At 37.2% G+C, this 25,428-nt stretch overlaps 1 protein-coding gene across 1 annotated transcript in view; it reads left to right on the forward strand.

Annotated features, from left to right (window-relative positions):
- The first annotated feature begins 207 nt into the window (after positions 1-207).
- LOC105061294 (uncharacterized) overlaps positions 208-25,428 on the forward strand; it is a 104,164-nt gene continuing 78,943 nt past the window's right edge. The window contains 17 exon segments of the mRNA XM_073261838.1: positions 208-302; positions 424-618; positions 707-864; positions 1,143-1,298; positions 1,412-1,504; positions 1,661-2,015; positions 2,100-2,213; positions 7,150-7,245; positions 7,420-7,487; positions 13,109-13,229; positions 13,306-13,521; positions 14,068-14,295; positions 14,395-14,504; positions 14,638-14,734; positions 22,283-22,381; positions 22,488-22,622; positions 22,792-22,860. Coding sequence (XP_073117939.1) covers positions 478-618; positions 707-864; positions 1,143-1,298; positions 1,412-1,504; positions 1,661-2,015; positions 2,100-2,213; positions 7,150-7,245; positions 7,420-7,487; positions 13,109-13,229; positions 13,306-13,521; positions 14,068-14,295; positions 14,395-14,504; positions 14,638-14,734; positions 22,283-22,381; positions 22,488-22,622; positions 22,792-22,860 — 2,256 coding nt within the window. The 5' untranslated portion in view covers positions 208-302; positions 424-477.

A 25,428-nucleotide genomic window follows, 5' to 3' on the forward strand; every position in this document is an offset into this window, starting at 1 on the left:
TATGGTGGTAATCTGACTGCCTTTCATATGTTTGTTTATTTCTATCTCTGTTAGTTTATATTTTAATCATATTCTTCATGAACTCTTCTTTTTATAGTGCACTAAGCTTCTATGTTTGGGTTATGGTACCATGTTTTGAAGTTTGAACATCTTAAATAGTCTTAACAATACTAAGACATGAAGTTCTTGTCTTTCTTTTAGTCTTGCAACTTCAGAGACTAGCTGTATATCATGATTCTGACAGCATCCCTTGGCAACTTGATAAGAAGTGGGAGGATTTGAATCCTGCAGAGTGGATTGAGGTTTGTTGATATATAATTTTGCTATCTGATGTTCTTTTTTTCCCAAGTCCTTTCTATTACCAGGCATTCTGGTACCATGTCTACATCCCATGTGAATTAGTGTTTAAAATACTGTTTGTAGATATTCCAAGATGGGATAGATGAATGTTCTAGCCATGGAGTTTCTATTTGGGCGATGAATCGCAAATACATAGTATCCCCTATTAATGGAGTTCTTAAATATCATCGTCTTGGAAAGCAAGAAAGACAGGATGCTGAGATTCCTTTTGAGAAAGCTTCGCTCATCCTTAGTGATGTTTCTTTAACAATTTCTGAGGTCCATATTTTACATACATTTTACTCTCATTTATTTTTCTTTATTACCATTTTTCAATATTGGTTTGTTTATTTTTCACTTTTATCAGGCTCAGTATTGTGACGGCATAAAACTCCTTGAAACAATTTCAAGATATAAAACACATCTTGACATGTCTCACTTGAGGCCTGTGGTACCGGTTTCAGAGGATCCTCAGGCGTGGTGGCATTATGCTATGCTGGCATGTCTGCAGCAGAAAAAACTGTGGTACGATGTATAATTTAACTCTGTCAATGAAATTTTGCTGTTATTTCTAGAAAGTGATCATATTGCTTTCATTTATTTTCCTTTAATGCTGTACACTTATCGATACGAAAAATCTGCTCAACAACAAATGTTAATTTTATATTTCTTTTAAATTGATTTAGTTTAACAGAGTAAATCAATCTACTAAAATTGCTGGTTGGTATCCAGTATAATTTGGCTGATGTAACCTATGTTTTAGTGGAACACTAATAGAAAGATGTTTTATTTATTTTTCCAAGCTATTGGTTCTCATGGGAGAGAATTAGGCATCATTGTCAGCTCCGTCGTCGCTATGTTCAGTTGTATGTAACTCAACTGCAACAGTCAAATGCCGATATTTCTGAAATTAGGCAGATTGAGAGGATTCTTGATTCAAAAGTGATTATACTATGGAGGTCAGTTTGATGACTTGTTGTCATTATCTCTTGATTGAAGTTTTCTAGCCTGCTTATTCTACAAATATTTTTTCTTACATCTTGCCTATATCTATTCTGTCTGATTTATTCAGGTTACTTGCACATGCTAAGGTTGAATCTGTAAAATCAAGGGAAGCATCAAAGCAGAAGGGTAATTTGAAGAGAAGCTGGTGGTCTTTTGGATGGTCTGTAGGAGCTACCATTCTGTTCTTTGTAGTTCATTTGGTTTCATAATATTGGTATTTCTGCTCATATGGTCATACTGCGGATCAATCAATTTAACAGCATCATGAACTATCCTTTTTTTTGGGCATGTATACTAACTTCTCCAAAACTCTTAGGCGCACTTCCTCTGGAGATGCTTCTGTACCAAGTAACTCAGCAGAATCACAGTTTGTTGAAGAGGAAAAATTAACTAAAGAAGAATGGCAGGCAATCAATAAAATGTTGAGTTACCAGCATGATGAAGATGTGAATTCCTTCTTGGGGAAGGATTTGCAGAATATGATACATTTCCTGATAGATGCGTCAATTGGCCAGGCTGCTGCCCGAATCATCAATATTGATGAGACAGAGGTTGTCTGTGGTAGATTTGAACAACTTCATGTCACCACCAAGCTGTATCATAAAAGCATCCATTGTGATGTCTCATTAAAATATTGTGGCTTGTCATCTCCTGAAGGTTCACTTGCAGAGGTTAGTTTACTACAAGGTCCTACTTGCCTTCTGCTGATATCTTGCTTTTCTGCTGTAGTGATTTTATTAGGAAATACATTGCAGAGTGTTGTCAGTGAGAGAAAGACCAATGCTTTGGAGGTCAGTTTTGTACATGCACCTGTTGGGGAAGATTTGGATTGGCGACTTGCAGCAACCACTTCTCCAGGCCATGTTACGGTACTTCTTTCCTATCAACATATATGTAAGAATCTGTGTTGTATGAATGATAAGAGAGTGGCTTATTTCCCTTTTATTCTTTCTGCACACACAAATTGGATTATTCCACCAGATATTTTAATAAATTAAGAGTAAACTGGAAATGGTTCAAGGATGCATACTGTGCTTTCCAGAAAGCTCTCTAGGTAGAAGATATATACAGTGGCACCAATGAAACATTAAAAGAAAGACATGATAGATTCCATGTGTAAAAATGTGGACTCCATCACTGATAAGAACAGGACTTCTGTTGCAAGAGTCAACAGCTAGGACAGATGAGCCAGAATTGCAGATCCCACATCACCTGACATAGCCACCCAATCTGTGTGGTATCTATTGGTGCAGTGTTTAAAAATAAGGATTTGTTTCTGTGAAGTTATTTATCAAGACTGAAAAAATAAAAGGGAATGAATGGTAGATCTCTTTTCTATTTGCCAGTTACCTGATGCCTCTATCCACCATCTCTTTAACAGCATATAAGTGACAAGGTCTTTGGGAAGCACAAACAGGTGAAATTAAGATGGGTAACAAGTCTGTGTCCATGTTATGACATGGCAGCATAGGTGAAATGTTATTATCAAGCATTGACTCAAACCGGATACTTGTCATAGCAGCAAACCCTAGTCTGCCATATGTAATCATTTAGAAAATGGAGTAATCTCTAAGTACCAATTCTTAGTCCATAACTATTGTCTTTGGTTATTGTTATGGCCTATGATGTGTTTTTTTAAAAGGATGTAGAGCCCACTAGCAATGAATTTTCTAGACTCCAATCATGTTTGTATTGAATTTTGGGCACAAAAATACATTCATTATATCAAACACTTTCTTACCATGTCTAGATGAACGTTGAAGAATTATAAAAACTTAATGATACATTCTTTAATAAGATTTTTATCCTCTTTAACATCCCTACTTTATCCTTTTTAGGATGTTTAAACTCTAAGAATGTTCACCCATATCTTGATGGGGTGGAACCTCACCCACTCCTAAATAAATTCCTTTATCACTATACGCTAGCTAAGCTCCCTGGTTTTTGTAACCATTTAGCTAGTGAAGCAATATACATCAAGGTTTGCGATACCAACTGATGGTACCATGGCTGGGAGTGAGGAGAAGTGTTTGAAGTCTGTTGTGGTGTGAGGTGTGTACCATAGTTCCCAACTGTACCCTAGTGAACCAGTAATTTACCAGTTTTGCAGACCTTGATATGCATATTTCTCGTGCTAAACTAGTGTATGGTGTGAGAGTCAATCCTTTACTGACCATAGTTGGGTGGGGTATGTGCTGAACTGAGCATGATACCAATGAACGAAATGGTAGGCTATGCATAGATACACCCAAACGCCCTAGATGCAGCCTTGCTGGCTTCCATATTTATAACATAATCAATATATCATATGCTATCCAAATTATATATATTACATAGACATATAGACATTTGAGAAACAATTACATTGCTAGGAATCATGAATTCATATAGGAGCATACTGATAGTTAATAGACATTCATTTCTTGTAAAAAAGGCTCCTAGATCACGGGCTCTTGCTGCTGTAGGTCAGGGAGGGTCGCATGTACCCCGCCTTACACCAACCCCACCTTCCCTGGTCCATGCAGACTGGTAGTTTCTATGTTTTGAACCCTTGGCTCCCAGGTCATGAGGAGGCAGCCTTATAGTTGCGGCAAGGATCACCCTCACATCTATTTCTTGAAATTTTAGATTTTTTATGATGGGGTGAAAATACAAGTTCACTGCAGGCACTTCAAATGTGCACCCATATTATGTGCATAGATGCATCAATTTATCTTTTTGAAGATTTAATCTTATCTTTTCAACACATATACATTTTTAATATATAAAGATTCATAAAAAATAAGTGTATTTTTTTTTTAAAATCACCTATCTCACAAATTAATATATAATGATCTAAAACTTCATATATATATATATATATATATATATATATATATATTTGAAATTACCACATCTTTAATGTATTTATGAAATAATTATTTCAGTAGTTGCTATTTAAAAATTCAAAAAACAAAAAATATTGAAAAAAATACACTAACTCAGAAAGCAGTTTATAATTGTCTATTACATCAGCATAATTTTTTCAAATTTGCATCATTTTTACTATTTTACAAATAATTAATCAAGAAGTTAATTTGAAAAATTGAAGATAATCATAGAATTCTCTTTAGTTCTGGGGTTTTGACGACTCATCATATATATATACACACACATATCACATGAAAGAATCAGTTGAAACAGAAATATCTTTTATGAGTTAATTTTAAATTTAATTTCATAGTGTATACTATGGTGGAGAAGAGTCTGAGCACCCTTAATTGACTCCATTTTTTGTGAAAATTTGGTAGCATGTGCACATTAATAGTGCAAATGTGCTTCCATTTCCCCCCCAAATTTAGCATATTCATTATTTTTAAATAAATTTTTAGAAATAAATAATAGCAGAAAATAAATTTGTTAGGCTATAGAATCACTCATACCCAATGTATTATCTGAAAATACTCCCTTACAAACACTGTTTGATCAGATTAATATTGGATTAAATGGATTTTTGGATGTAGATTTTGGTTAGTAACAAAGCAGCAAACACACCCTCACGCATCGCCTAATTTTCAATTCAGGTTCATGTTCTAAAGCATGAGCTTTCCTCTAAACAGAATTTTGATAGAGTTTCTACTTTTGTTGAGCCTTTGTGCTTAAATTCTTTTAAAAAAATAAAAGAAAAAATGGAGGAGAGAAGAGATAGACCTTGGGGTTTGTTTTTCTAAGCTCAAACTGCTGATTTTGGTGGTGGAATGCCGGTTCTTATGTATTGGAGTGCTGCCTTCCTCTCCCTGTTTCTTCGATGCGAAAAAAGTGGTGAAAGAGGGGAGTGCCAGGCTTTTTTTTGAGCTCCCAATGGGTACTGAGTGATATGGCTCCTCAACCAGCTGGTTCAGGGTGGCTTATGCCCATTTTGGCCTGAAAAGCTAGTTCCTCATGTGGTTTGGGAGTGATTCACCCAAATCTGCCCTTGGAGACTGGACCTATATGGCCTGGTTATGAACAGTGCTGTTCAGCATGGTTCGCCTGGTTTTCAATTCTTGATGGTGTAATAGCCTTTTACCCTATATCCTTTTAATTTCAAAAAGGGAAAGAAAAAAGAAAAACAAAATGGTTTATAAATGAAGTAAACAACTCATTGTAGTTTGATAATCAAATTTGATATTGTAAAACATTGATTAGTATCAATTGATCTAATCAATAAGAATTATAAAATATCTTCTAGAAGATCGCAAGTTGCTCATACAACACACCTATCCTGTCATGATGCTACTTCAATATTATATATGCCCATTTCATTGGGTAGTTTAAGGAAAACATTGAACATTTCAATGTGAACTTTCAAATTATGGCCAGAAGGGGAATCTGTAATTTAGCAGATTCAAGTGAACATTAGTATCATGATTAAACCCTTTTAACAACTTATAAGCTTATAATTCACTGAAAGCAAGCAGACAGAAAATTATATTTATAATCCAAGTAATTTTCATTTTAAAAAGTTTGGATGCATCAACCTAAGGGGAATCTACAGTTCATCAGATTCAAGTCAACACTATTTCCATAAACAAAGTAGTTTTATGAGGATAACTTTTAAGCCTATAGAACATTGAAAGCCTGCAAACAAAGTGTTGAGGTTTGTGAGCTAGTTAAGTTTATCATTGCAAAAAATTTGGATACATCAATATATTGTAGATCGTTGACAGGTTTGGTATCTTGCTCTGTCAGAATTCATTGTGATAGTAGGTACTTCTGGCACCTTTTTTCCCAGATTCTGTAGGATCATACTCAGCATCTTCTCTCTGATATCAGGTCCACTTTTCTGTGCCACCTAATCTTGATAGCTGTCTACATTAAACTTACTGTATCAACCAAAATGATATAAAATGTGAAAGCAACTTAGATATATGCTTGTTGTTGCCGCCCTCTCAAAGAACATGCCCTGGGAGTGGGTCAGGTTTCATACTTGGAAACTGGTATTTAATTGATTTTTTTCATCAAAATGGTAAATAGGAAGGGGCCAACTGGAAAACCTTGTCTGAGGCGAGTCCTCCTGCTACAACATGGATATGAAGGAATGATTAGTTTCAGCTTCTATACTTACTACATACTGATCAGCTGCTATGTATTTGGGAGGCAGCCTTTGGTGGGAGTAAATCATTGACAGATGCAATTGCCTCCTTCAAAATCATCATTTAAATTGTTGCATAGAGTCAATTTACTTAATTCTTTCTTCATAAAGTTCATTTATAAGCCCTTCCCTTCATTGAACACTTTCTGCAATTTATGATTGCATCTATGCTCTGCCCTTGAAAAACCAGATCATGCATATTTTTCTTCCAGTCAGTACTAGTAGTGAAATATACATCTCCTAGATGGCTTGCAAATCTTGCTGGTTTGTGAATATATCGAGGTAAGAAATGATATCTAGAAGACCTGTTTAAGCTTGAAGAACCGTTACCATTGATCTAAGTGAACCTTTACATCATTCCATGTGATCTAACCCCTTCAGTTACAGCTCACTCATCTTCCCTTCTGTTGGTTGATCCCTGCTTTCTCTACTTATGTTTAAGTGTTTCTGTGCCTTCTGAAATTTTTAGGGGTCAATGGATGTGAGAGCCATGCTAGATATCATTTGCCATAACCTCTTAGCATAGTGTGTTATAGTGTCTATTTCTGTTTCAAGGTTTTAAATGTGGCCATTGTTATCATTTGATCCTTCATCCTTATTTTAGAGTGTATGGAATGATGTCCTGATCTCCACAATTTAGGGAATTTTCTTCAGGGTTTTCTGAAATTATTTGCTTTTCTCTTAACTATTAGGTGTTGATGGAAAGCTATGAACGTTTTCTAGAGTTTGTGAAAAGGAGTAATGCTGTTAGCCCTACTGTGGCAATGGAAACTGCCAATGCTTTGCAGGTAATTTCTACGACTACTGTTTTAACTTTGTTCTTTAAGCAATCTTACTTTGGATCTTCATGTTTTGGGACCTTCACCACTATGGCTTGTATAATAGGACCATCTATCTATGAGAAGTGCTTTTTCTAAAACAATTCGCCTGACATTCCTTTAATTTGCATTGACTGAGTGCAGATGAAGATAGAACAGGTTACTCGTCGGGCTCAAGAACAGCTTCAGACGGTATTGGAACAACAGAACAGGTTTCTGGGCATGATTTAGACTCTGCTTTACTTTTAATTGTTATGATACTACTATTGCAATGTGGTAGCATTGATTCTTTCTAGCTACCATCTTAAATAGCTGACTTAAAAACCCTAGCTGATAACAAGTCAAGCAAGATTTGCAGATAGTTTTTGGTATCTATGTGTTGGGTACTTAGTCAACATATCAGCTTTGTTTTAACTACTAGTTTTCCTGAATTTAAAAGCTTACTGGTTTTCCTGAATTTAAAAGCAAAATATGGTACAGAAATAGACAGTGATGTTGATTAGCATTCTTGATGTCTGTACTACACCATGAAAGGTTAATCATGTTAGTAGCATAACCTGTTCTTTTGCATGGAGTTTAATTCAACTTTTTGTTTTGGTCTGAAACAATTTTCTGGCACAACAGTGATGGTGTTGACCAGACTTGGACTATCTGTTTATCTCATTAAGTAGACTACTTACTAGCTTAAAATTTCTACCGAGGGCTCACAGATGTTCTTGATATTGCTCCTGTTCCCAGATCTGCTACCTAATGCTTCCCCTCCCATACTCAGCTATTCATCTTTTCTGTTACCATCTATCTTTACAGAATTTCCTATTTCATAAACTCTTGTATAGTTGATAACTTTTATTTTCTCTCTAATTTATTTATTTCTTCAAAATATCAAATAAATTTTATAATTTTTATGCTTCCATATTCATTAGACTAACCATTTTCTGCACCAAAAATCTTATACTACCCCTACCATTGATTCAGGCAACTAACAGACATGTATTTAGAGAAAAAGATGGTTAATATAATTTGGAATTCTTAGCGACACATGATCCTAAATCCTAGTTAATGTCAATATCTTTTTCTAAATTGTTATAATCAAATGCTTTTGGAGGAGAAGATGAAAGAACAATTATGATGTACATAATTGCTCTAATTACTTAAGAAATTAAAGTCACAAGCTACTCCATGAACTCATGGGAAATGGTGATTGTGCAAATGTTAATAAAAATGATGACAAACTTAGAGAAAAAATTTGGTTTCATTCTACAAATGTCAACAGTGGAAGCTAGCTTCTTAGTTATGCAATCGATAGCGAAATATACAGATAAAAGGGAAAGTGGTATGCTATTGTTGACTTTGAAAACGGTTATGCTAGAGTGTTGAGAAAGGTAATTTGGTGGGCTTTAAGAAGGAAATATTTTCATAAATATATGTTGGAATTAAGGTCTGATATGTTGGAGTATTGAGTATTGACTGGTTTTAGGGTCTCTTTTGGTGCAACAAATGTATCCCTAGTTATAATACATTGATGCCGAGGATCAATATTAACCTTGTGTTTGGTTGGGTTCATGAGAGGAAGGATGGATGGTCTTTCATTTGCCATTTGGTTCAAAAGTTTTTTTATGGAGGATGGATGAAAAGGAGGGATTGCTTATTCATCCTGGCCCACTAATTAAATATTTATATAATTTTTTATATAATTATAACTTATAAAAATTATAAGTTTATACATTTCTCTACTTCTTTAATGTAAATGTGTTATAAATTGATAATATTATTATTTTATTAAAAGATAGTTTTGTAAAAATATCATAGAAATGTCATCCATCTTCTCTTTTATTCTTCCTATACCAAACAGAGGAGGAAATCATTCCCATCCATCCTTCCATGTTTTACCAAACCTATGAGCAGGATCGATGGAAGATCCATCCATCCTTTTCCTCATCCATCCATCATTTTCTATTTCATCCTTCGTACCAAACAAAGAATAAACGTCTATCTTTTTACAATAATAATGGGTGAACTTGTACCATTCAGGAATGTGTATTGTTGATTGATGTGAAAAAACATGATTAAATGCTAAAGATTTATAGAAAAATGCTTTAGAGTTTAGAACACATGGCTTCAAAACATCAACAAAAATAATATATAAAATATTATTTAGTGAAAATAGAGCATAAGATGAGGATGTAATTAAGGGCGGAGTAGATATTGCAAAGTGATTGGTTTCATTATCTATAATTCATTATGCAAAATGATTGAGAGATAGAGGAAGACATATGCAATAGATTTAGTTGGTTTGATGATGTGGAGAGGTGCTTTTGGTGTTTTATGTGATGGATGGATCCCTTAGTGGCTTAAAGGGAAATTTTTTTAGAATGGCATTAAGACCTGCATTTTTCTATGACTCATATATTAGGCAACAACAAGGGCTCAAGAAACAAGTAGAGTGCGGCAGAAATGGAAATATTAAAATGTCCATGTGGTAAAACCAACAAGGATAGAGAGAAATGCGTTTATTATGGGAGTTGTTGCGGTTGTAGTGTTGCACAAATTAAAGGCAAAGTGATGGAGAATCAAATGAGATTCTATGGGCATGTATGAAGAAGAATTGAGAGGGATCCAGTGAAGAAGGGTACTTTGTTTCAATGGACACTGTAAAAGGAGTGAAAGAACTAAGGTAACGTGAGTGAAGGCTGTGAAAGAAGAAATGAGAAGGCTAAAATGAACATGGTAGCTGGCCCTAGATAGGATTGCTTGGTGGAGGAAGATCCATAAAACTGACCCCAGATAGGTGGGGCAAGGCTAGATGGTTATCAGTAAGGGAAAGACAGATTTGTTGTCCCGCGCATAATGCATAGGATTTCCTCCATGATTTTGAAGCTTAATCAATTGAATGCCCTTTTTAGGCTGAATTGGGGTTTGATTTTAGTTTAATTGGTCAAGCATAAATGCTTAAACTTATCTTTGTGGGACACAATTGGTTCATTCTGGTTCCATCTGGCTCAACATATGCCAAATCAACACCCTACCCAATTAAATTTGGATCTTGATTTTTGTCCCTCTCCAACCCATTTGTTTTAAATTTTGGGATTGGGTTGGGTTGAGATCAGGTTAGGTATGTGTCATCCAGATCTATCCAATCCTGTTACAGGCTTATATAGTTTCCTTTTTAGAAAAAATATATTTATTGTTTTAACGTTCTACAGCTCATTCCTGCAACTGCAAAGGTTCTCCAACTTTAATCCACTAATGGGGGAAACAGTCTCATGCATACAGTCACAGTATCCATAGTCCAGTCATATGATATGTGAACAGAATTTGTGAGCAAAATAACATAGTTATATTATAATACATTTCGATAGAACTCTATATACAGTGATGGTTCATCCTTTTTAGTTACTGTATGTATAACTTACGATTAAGAGAGTTAAGTTATATGCTTGTCTTAATTGTGTAGTCCTTTTGTCAAGCTTTACTTTTAATTAAGAGAATCGGGGTTTAAAATTGGAAGTTAATGCGATTGTTGCATATTCTGTAAAAGAGGATGTCCATCCCTGAATGACCTGCATATAATCTTGTACTAGTTTCTTGTCTAAATATACTAATAGTTTTTGGATCAATAAACATGGAATTTATAGATGGACTAGGTAAAAATTGAAAATGTTCTTTCTATTTTTTTTCTCCTTAACAAATGTTCTTCATATTTGTGGATATTATGACTGTTAGAAAAACATTATCAAAGTAATCCTACTTAACAGTTGCTTTCCTTGGCCTATGGTCAAAATATGACCTTATGGTCATCAACAATGTTATGGATATGGGTTTTGCTACCTTAATGTTGATCATAGTGGTAGCTTCTAACAAACATAATGCTGCAACCATTGGTCATCATGATTATATGATACTAGACCTTTGTACTGTTGCATGTCTTTCGTGATAGGAGCTTGGTTCTCTAGCATATCGTTTGATTTACAAGGCTCTATGGTCTTGTCAAATGAAAAATCTCTTTAACAAAAAAATATTTTCTATTTGCAGATGTTTGTTTTGACTCGTATCAAATTGTCTAGCTCAAATTAGATTTTGTTATATGAGAATTTTAATGCCATAGGAATCACACTGTTTTGTGGACCAGACCTTCCCATGCTCTTGCCTTTTCCTTTTATTTGTTTTTTTTCTTTTTTTTTTAACAGTTGGTATTTAAGCTCACAGCAACTTTTTACAACTAATAGGATACAATACCGTATGTTAAAAATTATGTGTTTGATAGCTGATGTTTGTAGGGGTTTGCATGATGGTGACTGATAGATAAGGTTTTAAATCTCGTAGGACAAAGGTGTCCCGATTTCTTCATGGAATGGGATATCCCGCTGTCCAGTCCCGTCTCGACAGTAATCTTAGTCATACATCCTAAAGGATATCTGCTATGTTTCTCCCCTTCTTTCCTTTCTTTTTTTTTTTTTCTTTTTTTTATTCTTTCTTCCTTTTTTTCTTTCTTTTCTTCTACCTTCCTTTCTTTTCTTTTCTTTTTCTTTCTTTTTCTTCTCCATTTCTTTCTATTTTTTTTTAATTTTTCTTTTTCTTTCCTTTCATTTTTTTTCTTTCTTTATCTTTCCTTCCTTTCCTTCTTCTCTTTCTTCTTCTTCTCTCTCTCTCTCTATGTGAATGGTTTTCGGAGTCCCGAGCCCGTTCCGGTCATGTTTTCTCATAGAAATGGGACTGGACAGCCGGGATAACCAAGGTTTTGAAAATCGGTACCGGCGGCTATTTCGATCGGTCGGCAGCATGGTTCGGTACGGTTCCATATCGGATCGAATCGGTGCGAACCGACAGAAGGACCGGAGGAGAAAAAGAGAGGAAGAGAAAGAGAGAGGAAGAGAAAGAGGGAGGGGGGGTCCACTGGAGAGGCCGTCCGAGGGCCTTCGGCCGGCTATTGTGGCTGTCGGGTGGCGTAAACGCTGCCTGCGGCTCCACGGCATGAAACAGGGGTGATTGTCCTTGTTTCACAGGCTTTTTTAAAAAAGCTCGATAATAGTGAAGCCGGTAATGGGTTTGCCGGCTTCACTGTTTTTGGATTTTTTTTTATAAAAAGTTTGAAATAGTGAAGCGGACAAATCGAATGCCGACTTTGCTATTTTTAAAAAAATCCTAAAACAATGAAGCTGGCAAACTAAGTGCTGCTTTACTGTTCGTCTTCTTCTTTTAAAAACGACCAACGCCCACCGCTTCCGCACCTCCGCCTGTGCCGCTTCCGCCACCCAATGGCCACGGTGGCCACCTAGAGACCTCCGACGGCCTCTCCACCATCCCGTCCTCCCATCTTCAATGGTCTCCCCCCTTTCTCTCTCTCTCGCTCGTGGTGGCCCTATCGGGCAAACCGAGCCGCGGTGGCTTCCGCCACCTTTCGACGGCCGTAGAGGGCCATCGGCCTCTCCCTCTCCTCTCTCTCTCTCTCCCTCTAATTCTTTCTCTTTCTTTTCCGGCACTGACGTATGCCGTTTTTTCCATCGGAACCGTCCTGGTTCTCCGTTGGTTCGGTTCGGCACGCCTCGAACCGTCTGGTTCAGGATGGTTCTGAGAACCATGGGGACAACCCCCGTCATGCTGGTACGTAAAACATTGCTGACAGGTTGGAACATCTGATATTTCTTTGGTCAGTATTTAATTGATTTCTCTGCAGTGAAGTCTCTTTTATATCTTTTAATGTTAATTGAGGTTTGCTGTAGTTTCCTGCATGCAGAATATTGTTTTCTTTTTAAATAATAATTATTGCCTGAATGCTGGTTGTCATAATTCTGATGAGTATAAATTTTTCTTTTTTATTAACTTTTTTTGTTAGATTTTCACTTGATATTGATCTCGATGCTCCAAAAGTGAGGATTCCTATGAGAGCTACTGGATCTACATCTAAAGATAGCCATTTTCTTTTGGATTTTGGTCATTTTACATTGCATACAAAAGTAAGTTGCTTCAGTGGAAGTTAATATTTACTTTTATTCATGTTGATTGCCTAAAAATGCTTGCATGTAATTGCAGGAAGGTCCAGGAGATGGGGAAAGGCAGAGCCTGTATTCCCGCTTTTATATATTGGGAAGAGACATGGCTGCTTTTTTCATAGATGATATCTACAGTGAAAAAAGTACAGTAACTGCAAAACATGGCAGTCAAACTTCAACTCCTTCCAACTTCGAGGATGTTGATCACTACTATTCTCTCCTTGATCGCTGTGGCATGTCAGTCATAGTTGACCAGGTATGTTTATTTCCTGTTTGTGCCAACCTGGTTGCATGTTAGTCAGACTGGACCAGGTTCTATCTCCCCTTCATGCTAAAATTTTTGCATGGCAAACACATTGATGAGCCATGAGTTAGCACGTTGTTTGGATGGTTCATAGTTCATATCAAGGTTTCAAGTGCCTGCCCATGCATTTAGCAAGGGTGGACACATCATCTATACGTTTTTTTAACTATTTCAAAAATGTTTTTATTGTTTAATGACATTGTGCTGGCATGGGATAGCACTTGTGCTGGCATAGCACATGCCAGCACGGCTGCTGGCATAGCACATGCCAGCACGGCTGCTGGCATACTCATGAATAATGACACTTAAATTCTCCACTTATACTAATTGCAATGCAATTTTTACTATTTTCTGTGAGCCCTGTTAGGCTGGTACTCAAATTTAACATTCAGTTTGAGCACTAATGAAATTCATGAATGCATGGCATTAGATATATATTTACTTTTGAACCATTGGCTCACATGTTTTGTATGTTTTGTTATGAATATCCTTTTGAAGGTCAAAATGCCTCATCCAAGTTACCCATCAACTCGGGTTTCTGTACAAGTGCCAAATCTAGATATTCACTTTTCACCAGAGAGATATAGCAGAATCAGGAAACTGCTAGATACATTCTATGGCTCAATGGAAAGCAATGGTCAGAACTCTGATGGGTGTCCGCAAACTGGCCATGTTCCTTGGCATCCTGCTGATCTAGCAACTGATGCTAGAATTCTTGTTTGGAAGGTATTTTCTTTGGACAATGGATATATAGCGTTTATGTCACATTATTTATAATTATGACTATTGTTCATTTGAGTATTTTTCTCTTCTTTCTTGTGTCAGGGGCTTGGCAACTCTTTGGCTGAGTGGCAACCTTGTTACCTTATCTTATCTGGGCTATATCTTTATGTTTTTGAGTCCGAGGTTTCTCTAAATTATCAAAGGTGTTCCAGGTATGTCACACAATTTCTTTCTGAGAGTCCTGCTTACGAATCATTTGCAGTATATCTTTAGATACCCTTTCTAGTTGGACCCAATTTTGTTCTATGGGTTTTGATTAGCAGTGACATTTGGTGAATGTTGCAGCATGGCTGGTCGACAGGTGATTGAAGTTCCACCAACAAGTGTTGGTGGGTCACTTTATGCTGTTGCTGTGAGTTCTAGGGGTGTTGACATCCAGAAGGTAAGCCAGCTTGGATGTATTACATTTAATGCACTACAACAACTTCTTTTGATTTGATTTATGCTCCCTCTCAAGTTTTTCCCCAGAGATTTTAGTAAACAGAGCAAGATAGTATGTGTGCTACAACCGATGGCAGCCCAGATATTCAGCGCTTGTCTGTTTTAAGTGTTGTTTGTTTTATCTGTTTATGATTTATGGTTAATGTTAGCCAACTTATGTCCAACCGATATTAATTTATTTGGTTGCCTTTTGTAAACATTGAACTTCAAGGATAAACAATTGAAGTGTTGGCATATAGTATAATTTGCCTTTGAAATTAGTAAATGATGGTCTACATTGTGCATGAGTATATAATACAAAATTGCTGAATGACAGATGGTAAAACTTATGTATGTTATTAAACCCATAATTTTGCTTCATCCAAGCTGATTTAATTGCTTTGTACCAATAAGTTATGTTACGAATATTGAAAAACTTGAATTATTAAAACTTATCATGAATAATGCGATTTATTCTACTTTTGGAAGAAGCAATATTTTTCTCTAATATTGCCAGATGTTTACAGGTGGGTTCTGTATACCTTGTGTATAAGTAACATCATAAAGAAAAAGGAATGACAAACTAGAATTTAATTAAATAATTTATAAATATTTTCTCTAGAATCACTGGCTGCATTTTAATTGATGAAATACTATAAAAATCTACAACTACAGAAAGCATTTGATAATTTTTAATTATCAAGTAATCTGTGACTGGAAAAAGATAAGGACAAACACTTGGCTTGCACTTGTGTTAGTGGTAAATTAGTATGAGATGATGTAAGTTCCATAATCATGATTTTTTTTTTTTTTAATTGATGTGTAGGTTCTCCTTAAATAGATGATGTAAATGGCTAACCCAATCCAGAATGTTTGCTCATTTATTCCAAGATTGGGAGGGAATTATGAAATTTTATTTAACCCTAGGATGATTTGATTCTTGGGTGGTTTCATGCATCGGTCCATGCATCCTTGTGTTCCTTATACTTTGAAACATAGATTAACGCCCCCAAAAAAAAAATCTTTTCATAAGGGATAATCAAAGTAAAACTGAAAACTATTGTGGTTTGGAGATTGGATTAGCAGGATTGTTAGGGTAATGCACTTGAGTACTCCATTATATGTGCACATGAAACCTGATATTCTATATGCACATGATGCACCTCGCTTGTATTGATGTACTCCATTATAGTATATATTATAGAGTATATACCTAGGATTGAGGTTCTGGTGGGACAACACAATGGGATACCATCCCCTGTGTTGGGACAGGGCTGTCCTGCCAGCATCCTAGTATCTCGATCGGGATATCTTTGGACGTCCCTTGTCCCAAGTGTTGGAATGGAGTTGGATGGCGGTGCATCCCATTCTATAGAAAAATCGGGATAGTCCCATCCCATGGGATTTAAAATCTTGGTATACACCATAGGTTATTGTGGTTTTAACATGAAAGCCACTGTTGACCATGATCAATGATGCGCACATTTCCAAACAAAAATCCATGTGTTTGAAGGTCTCTTGTTCATTCAATAAGGGGAAACAAAATGGACAATTACTTCTATTTATGTCTGTATATTTGTGTGTGGGTGACCCTTAAGATGAATCAACAATATTTGTCATGATCAACATATGCCTATTTGCAAATAGAGTATCATGTGCTTTGGCATCTCTTGCTTGTGCATCAGTGGGTAGAAAATGGACAAGTTTAATGTACGTATACCATAGTTTCATTTGACTATAGCTTGGAAGCATCCAAATCAGTTGAATTTTTGTTTGTAGTTGTTTCAGGTTATTAATATCTAGATCAGCAGTTTTTATTCTTGAAATACATGGTTGGCAATGTATTTTATCAATTCATGCTAATTGTATTGCCACCATCCATCTTGTGTTCACTTGGTGCCTGTAGTGGTGGGAGCCTCATGCGTTGGATGGACATTTTATCATGATAAATGATATGAATTTACATTTTAAAAGAGCTACCATTGATATTGCATTGTAAGTAGTTGGGGGCTAACTACTTACAAAGAAGTGTTCTAGGTCTTTCCTTTTTTCTCTAATGTGTGTACATTATGTATTTGTTTATGCCATCTTATGACCGCAAGTGGCGTTATATAAATTTTCTTTTATTTTGAACCATGGTTTGCCATATCGTCGGATGTGGTGTCTCGTACCACACTGACATTTGGTAGTTGGTATGATGTCTCGTACCATATTGAACCGCATACCGATACTATAATAGGATGGTGCCGGTATGGGGTCCGGTACCGGTATAGGGTCCAGTGCCGAGATGGCGAACCTTGCTTTGAATTGTATTTATAGAGTTATGATAAGAAGCTCCGGGATGTCTAAGTTTGATCTTAGCTCACAGATCTATCTTTAGGCTAACAATTGTAGTTTTCCATCCATTTCCTCTTCTTTACTCAGCTGTTTATATGTTGATTTTACCCAAACAAGGACCCAAAAGTCATCTGCTGACTCATCCATGGATGGGATCATAATTGTTCATCATATAATCCTTCTTACTAAAGTAGGCATAAGCATGAGTTACGTAAGGTTTAACCAATTGCACTTTTCTCTCCATTTCATTATCTTTATTCACTGCTGCTCTTAGATACTTACGTATATTGATCATTCCCAAACAAGTACCCAAAAAGTCATCTGCTGATTCATCCATGGATGGAATCATAATTGTCCATCATATAATTCTTCTTGTTAAGGGAGTAATAAGCATGAGTTAAGTAAGGCTTTAGTAGTTGATTTGATCATTACTAACAATCAAACAAGTGGTGGAATTTGAGGATTGAAATATTGCCTGTTGTGTCCATGATGCATAAGGGTTGTCATGATACATGTATCATAATCTATCGGCACTTGAAACATATTGGCATGGAAAGAGACAAAACTATACTTTATTCAATTATTTTTAAACATGGGCAATATTTAGTTGTTATGTAATAGTGTATAGAAATTTTTATTAAAAAAACATAGTTATAAATGAGGTTTTAAATTCCGTGGAATGGGATTGTTCTAATTTTTCGATGGAATGGGATGTGTGCCGTAGTCCCACCCTATCCCAACATTTGGGACAAAGGATGTCCCAAGATGTCCCAATTGGGACATTGGGATGCTGGTTGGACGGTCCTGTCCCGACATATTGATAGTATTCTGTCCTGATGTCTCACGGGACGTCTTGCAGGGACTTGAATCCTTGATTATAAATAACCAAGAAATCAAGGATTATTGATCACCCTGGATCCTTGTTTTGAACTTCTGATTGTAGTTTAACATGTGTATTACATAGTTTCAATTATAATGTAATGCATATTAACTTAATAAAATATTGACACATGTGAAACACAAGAAATCTGAAAATTCATGATAAAAATTATCAAAGGATATATTTGAACACATGAAAACTGATTTTGAGTGTTCTATGCATTCCTAGTACTATAGGAGACTAATATATTGATAGTATAGAGAGAAGCTTATATCATATAGGCCAACTTGATTTTTTAACTTATAGTTTGATGCATGCGCCGCCATATTGACCTATGCTGTATGGTACCAACTACCAAACATACCATATAGTACTAATAAGATACCAGTCTGGTATTGATTCAACAAAACATTGGGGCCGAACTAGCTTGTACTAGCGGAATTGACTGATTTTGCCTCATTTCATGTTGTACCAACCTATATTGTCAAGAAAGGTTCGTCGAACTAATCCGAATCGAGTGGTTCAGGGCATGCTGAAGTGTACCTACGGCCTACCGGTATGGTTCCGACATAGAATTCGGAAAAGAGAGAGGGGCAGGGAAGGAGAGGGAAAGACCAAAGAGGCCGTTGGAGGCAATTGGAGGTGGTCGGAGGGCCGCCATGGTTGTTAGAGGGCCACGGACGACTGTGGTATATGGGATAGGGGGAACTGGAGAGAGGAAAAGAGAGAGGGAGGAAGGGAGAGGGAGAGCTGGCCATCATCGGTAGTGGCTGCTAGAGGGTCGGGCTTCATTGTGAACCAGCGAAAAAAATAAAAGATCACGATTTTACGATCGAAACAGGGGCATCTTGCCCTTGTTTCAATCGGACAAAGGGTAAGGGCTCTCCGAGTGCCTCCCTGGCCCTCCCTCCCTTCTTCCCCCCTCTCTCTCTTCCTCTCTTTGTGTCGTCCTATCCCGCACACCATAGTCGTCCATGGCTCTCTATGGCTTTTCGGCAACCTCTCCCTCTCCCTCCCTTCCCCCTCTCTTTTCCTCTTTGGCTTTCCCTCTCCTCTTTCTTTGCCATGTTGGTTTGGGCCTGGTACGGTCCAGTGCGGGGGCAAATCATACCACCAATCGGTCGGCATGGGGTCCGATTCCGGTTTGGCAAATCTTGTGCCAGTCGGTTGGAGGTATGAGTTGGTATGCCGCTATATTAGACCGTATCGGATCCGAACTGACATGGAAATGGGGGATGAACCTGGGAGGAAAGGAGAGAGAGAGGGGGATGGGAGAGAAGGAACGAGAGGCCGGCAGAGATGCCTGTAGTGGCCACTAGAGGGCCACTAAGGCCTTATGGACTCCATGGTCCTCCACGAGAGAAATTGAGAAGAGAGAGAGATAGAGAGAGAGAGAGGAAGGGAGGGGAAGGCGGTGGGGAGGCCGTCGGAGGGCCATCGGCAGCCCAAAATCCCTCGTGGCTGCGGCGGGTTTGAAACAGGGACTTTGCCCTTGTTTCGTCAGATTTTCAAAAAAATCTGATACACAAGGAACCCAATACACAGTGGCCCAAATCTATTGCCAGTTTCATTGTTTGTAGGGTTTTTTTAAAAAACCCGACGAAATAGGGTTGGTCATGGAAGGCTTGTGGTTGATTGGGCATGGTCTTGGCTTTGACAACAATAGAAGGGATATCGGATTTTGAGGAGTTTGATGTTTGCTGAGGTTCGAAAGGCGGGAGTAAATTCAGGAAGTGAGAAAGAGAAGATGTTTAACACCTTGGTAGTTGATGGCTATTACTTGCAGTAGCATGATGGTTGGCTGCTCAGTAGAGCTAAGCAATGCCTTGGAATCAAAAGAGGGTCCAGCTAAGGCTTTCATCACTTGGGATAGATGGGAAAGGAATTTGCCACACTCTCTCCTCTCTTAACAGTAAAATCCTACTCCATCCTAAATTGTTAGACTTAGATCATATGATCCAAAAGTTGTCATAGACCTGATCGACCATTATTAAAAACATATTTTATTACATGTTCTAGGGTTAGATCACAAACTAATTGGATCAACCTATACCCCAATTATTAGTTTGGGTCATATGGGTAAATGGATCAAGAATTCTACCCAAACCAAACTTATTTTATTTTGGTTTTAGGTTTAGTCAAGTCATAATGCATCCTATTGGTAACCCTAATCCTATGGCTTTTTCGAAATTTTCATAGGAAAGAACTAAAAATTGATCATCAAGAATTCTTGAGATCCCAAAGTAAAAAAGAAAAGGTATTGCAAGTTGGTCTGAAAGCCTATATTACTTGTTATCATCCTACGTTGATTGATACACATTCACATCGCTTGAATTGCATTGATGCAAGCAAGGTTTTACGTTCCGGTGGGATGGGGGGTGTTTGGGCCATCCCATCCCGTTCCTATGAGAAAATGGGATCGGGACTCCGAAATCCATCCATACAAAGAAAGAAGAAGAAAAAGGAAAGAAAGAAAGGAAGATGAAAAAACGAAAAGTGAGAGGAAAGAAGAAGAAAAACGGAAGAAAGAAGGGGAGGGAGAAAAAGGAAAGAAGGAAAGAAGGAAGAAGAAAAGAGAAGAAGAAAAAAAGGAAAGAAAGAAAGAAAAGAAAGGATGACAAAAAGAAAGAAAAAAAGGAAAGAAAGGAAGGTAGAAGGAAAAGAAAGAAAATAAGGAAGGAAAGAAAAAAAAACAAAGAAAGAAAAAAAGAAAGGAGAGAAATGGAGGATATCTACTGGGATGGTTATCGGAACACGACGGGACAGCAGGGCATCCCGTTTTATGGAGATACCGGAACACCTCCGTCCCACAGGATTTAAAACCTTGGATGCAAGTAGGAGTATGATGCAGTGGTAGACACCCTTGTATTTCGTTAATATCCTAGATTGAGTGTATCATAGATATTACAAGATACAAGTGGGTGCTTTAAATCTCTATCCAATAACTCCCTTTGATTGAATAATCCTTTAATAATCTTGCACATGCTATGTTATAATTTCAATAGCTTCCTTGATTGGATGTTTTTGTCAAATGATTTTATTGATTGAATGTAGTTATAGGGGAGTAAGACTAGGATGAAGCTTACCGGGCATTCATGCTTACATGTGTTTCAGCAAGATGGAAGATGCTTACAATGGTAATGGTTGAAACTTGAAAACCTATATGGCCACGCCCATGGCATTATGTAGAATAGAACTTTCTGACTATAGTTTGGCTTGTTCATTTTAATTTTATTTAAGGTTTGTCTCATCAACATACAAAGTTTTGGCAAAGAAATATATTATATTAATGTGGTGAAGATCTCTCTCTCTCTCTCTCTCTCTCCCCCTCCCTCCACCCCCCCTCTCTCTCGCAACAAGTTGGTTTAAACAAATTTTTGCCAATAATATGATTCATCAGGGCATTATATCTTGCGGCTAAACAAGAGTTTTTTATTATTAATACTTGAATTTATGGCTTTGCCACTGATTTTGCTAAAATTTAATTTTTCTGACCCATTTCTAGCATTCTTCTAAAAAACCTCAAAAAATGATTGTTGATTGAAGTAGTATTTTATATGTTATTGGGGAAAAAAGATTTAGGTGCTGACTGCTGGTCAAAGGTCGATAGGGCCATGCCACCTGGACACTTCAACTGGAAGTTTTCCTCAAAATTCCTATAGGTTGAGCAGCATTTTCAAGGAAATATATGATAACAAGAACATTTGAATAAATTTGATTCTTTATTGCATTGTAACAACCTACTTTTTGAAGATCACTTCTTTCTATTTGGGATCGGACATCAATATCATCTACTAGGTAGATGGCTTATTGGGATAGATGTAAGTAAATGATGCCTCTCCAAGAAAGGTATGGATATTATGATACTTGGCATGAGCCAGTATGATACCAGCATGATTCTAGTGACGTGCATCAACATGAGCTCTTCAGGGTCTAATCACCCTCCCTCCTTTCTCTCTATCACTCTGAGCTTGTTGCTTTAAACTTTCTATGTAGTTAGAAGTTGTTTAGAATACTGAATCAATAATTAAAGATTTATGTAGCTCATATAATGAACAACTAGGGCTTGTATGTGTGCTTAAAATTATGCAATGTGCCTTAAATGGGATTCAGGAAAGTTATAAAACCATTAGAGAAGATTATTTGTTGGAGCAGGGCCTAAAGAAAGGTTTGCTTAATAATTTTGTTCATTTCATGCTTGATCAAGAGCATAGTTGATCTTAAATTTTCTTTTCGGTGTTAGTATATCTTCCCTGTCTTCCACCTCGCTTATATGCCAAAGTTTATGCGCAGGCACTGGAATCAACTAATACTCTGATTATTGAATTTCGTGATGATGAGGAAAAGACAACCTGGCTAAGAAAGCTTGTGCAAGCGACATATAGGGCCTCTGTAGCTTATCTTCCCTTGTAGTTTAGAATTATTTTTCTCTCTGTTTGCCCCTCAAATTTGGTTGCTCAAATATTTTATCTTATTCTTTTTCTTGAATACATATTAGGCTCCTCCTGCAGTGGAGATGCTCAGGGAACCAAGTTTATCAGATTCTGGTGAGCCTCGTCTTGGTAATTTGGGAGCAGCAGACCTTGTTATCAATGGCACACTTGTTGAAACTAAGTTGTCTGTTTATGGAAAGGTAAAATAATTCTAAAATTCCAATTTTTTATTATTTGTGCACCGAATAACTACCATACACTGGTGCCTTTTGAACGTGTACACAAGCTGTCTGTTTATTGTTGTCATCATTGCCATTGTTGTTGATGTTGGTATTTTTCTTCTTATTGTAAATTATTGTGGATTCTTAGCAGTTACATGGAAAGCGTGAAAGTGCTGAAGAGGCATTAATTTTAGAGCTTCTTGCTGGTGGAGGAAAGGTTTGCATACTTGTTGACACTGGCTTTGAATCTTTGCATTTATTGCATCTCTCATGGATTCATATAGATGTTTACTGACAAGAACATTGCATAACACACTCATTAGCATGTTCTGAAAAAAGATCAAAGTGTAATACGTGTGATTTCTGTTTATTATTGCTAACTAAATATATCAATGTTTGTTAGTTCATTGATGGATGAGTTTTGTGCAGAAATGAAGCTTTATGTTAATTCATCTTCTGATGAATTTTTACTACTGACAGAGAAAAATTCTCTATAGACCTCTTCATGACAGGAGGTCTTGATGTATTGATCATTAGGAAAAATTTCTTTGCGACAATCATCGAAAGTTAAATATTTATAGGTCTTATTTGTGTGGTTAAATTAATGGACCTTCTAATGAATCTTTTCAAAATCCTTGTGCTTGCTTCATCATTGCAATTGAACTGAAACTCTTTTGCATTAACTAATTTGATGATAAAATGCTTTCTACTTTCTAAAGGTGGATTTGTTAGATTGGTACAGTTCTACATAGTAATCATAATACATTTATTTATTATCTATAAATGAAGAATGGGGAGGTTGATATGGTGATAAAATTTGATGACGTCCAGTATGCTAAAGGAGTGGGATAGCATAATATGTGGGATTGGATAGTTTGGGTATGCATAAAAATAACAGGAAGCACCTTTTAGTGCCGCACATACTATGTACATTTACAAATTGAAGTATTACTATCATATTCATATCTTACAGAGAATAGGAGTAGGAATAGTAGAAAAAAAATAATAGGCACCCCAGGAAGGCAGGTGGTAAACATGAGTTGAATCTTTAACAGTAAATCTGGAACTTCAGTCATGTAACAATAGAGAGCCTGGCCTTCAGCTCTTTTCTCTAAATTGAATATCCTTTTGCGGCTGCTTTTCCTGTACATGTGGAAATGCATAGGGGCTCTCAACCACCGAGTTGATAGGGGAAAAGGAAGAGAAACTGGCCATGACAGAAGTTAGCCCAACATACTTGTTGTACTTAAACAGGTTATGTAGCATTTTGGCTTATGTATATTGTTGATTTTACGTGGAAAACATTTAGGGCCAAATGCTATTAAAGACAAGGATTCTCAGTGCCAGGGCATCTCATTGGTACTATACCATTCTAGGGATGGCCTGTTTGGATGAATGGTCTAAAATTACTGAAGAATTGAAAAAATGTAGAAACTAGAAACAAAATAATGCTACAAGAGGAAACCAAGAGGACATCAAGAAAATAATAACCACGCTATTTTGGCTACTTGTCGTTTGGAGGGACATATCGGCTAGCATCCAATTTGGTATGGTACTGTTATGTATTGTCTCGAGATGAGGTGTACCAAAACTAGTGGGAAGGAGAAGGAGAAGGAGAGGGCTGGAGAGCGAGAGGGAAGGGGGCCCTTGGGGGGGGGGGTGGAGTGGCATACCTTGTTGTTGTAGAACCCTAATCCTAACTGGTGCCATCTAAAGGATCCGATAGCACATCGAATTGGTTCAAATCTGACACAGCGGAATTCAAAAATTTTTTAATCCGATCCGACGTGCGAGATTTAGATCCAAATAAGAAAAACAGCATATTAATAATAAAAATCAGCATGCATAAGAGATAAGAGGTGATCTCATCACCGTGCGTGGGTAGACGATCTTCGCAATTGATGATCCGATGATCTCCGAAGTTCGCTGTGGAGCCGTGCACGTGCCCGGCCTATAGGTATCCACTCGGGCTTGATTTAGGATGCCTTCTCCTCGATCAATCCGCCTACTCCTAGGTAGAATTGCAAGCTCCATCAAATTCAAATCTGATCGCCGACAGGACTTTGATCAGCCTCTGATCGCAGTCTTTTCGATTCTTTACGTAGAACTGATGGTGTTCGACACCTTGAACCGACCAGATGGCTTGTCTAACACCCTTGGACGTGGAAGAGGGATAGATATCAGAGATAGAAGAGGGAGGAGGTGTGGAAAGGAGGAAGAGAGGTGTGGGAAACGATCTAATGGCTGTAACCCCTTTGGTCAATCAAAAAGAACCCCTTTTTATAGGGGTCTGATCAGATCAGACGTCTTAAAATAGAAGGACTCTCCTAGGTCTGCCCCAATCTGATTTCTCTTTTGTTTTGTCGCACAAAACCAACGAGAAAATTAGATTGGCGTGGAGATAGGATGAGGTTGTTGTTACCTCATTCCAATCCACCTTCGATTCGAATTCAAACGGTTTAAATTCGAAGTTGAATTTAAATCTGAATTTGAATTCGAAGTTGAATTCAAATCTGAATTTGAATTCGAAGTTGAATTCAAATCTGAATTTGAATTCAAAGGAGATTAAATCTCTTATCTTCATCCGCTAGTGGACGAGGCTTATCTCTCTCTTTCTCCCTTATCTGATTTGGGCGATATATGCATGGATCCAATCCATGTGCCATGCACCCCATCACATGGCCGAACAATATTGGGTGGCGCCAACATTTGGCTCCCCCACAAATCTAACCTAATTTGGTCAAATTCGAACTTGGGTGAACCAACATTTGGAACCCAGTTGGAG

This window comes from Elaeis guineensis, chromosome 1, assembly GCF_000442705.2.
Source record: "Elaeis guineensis isolate ETL-2024a chromosome 1, EG11, whole genome shotgun sequence".
NCBI classification, from domain to species: domain Eukaryota; kingdom Viridiplantae; phylum Streptophyta; class Magnoliopsida; order Arecales; family Arecaceae; genus Elaeis; species Elaeis guineensis.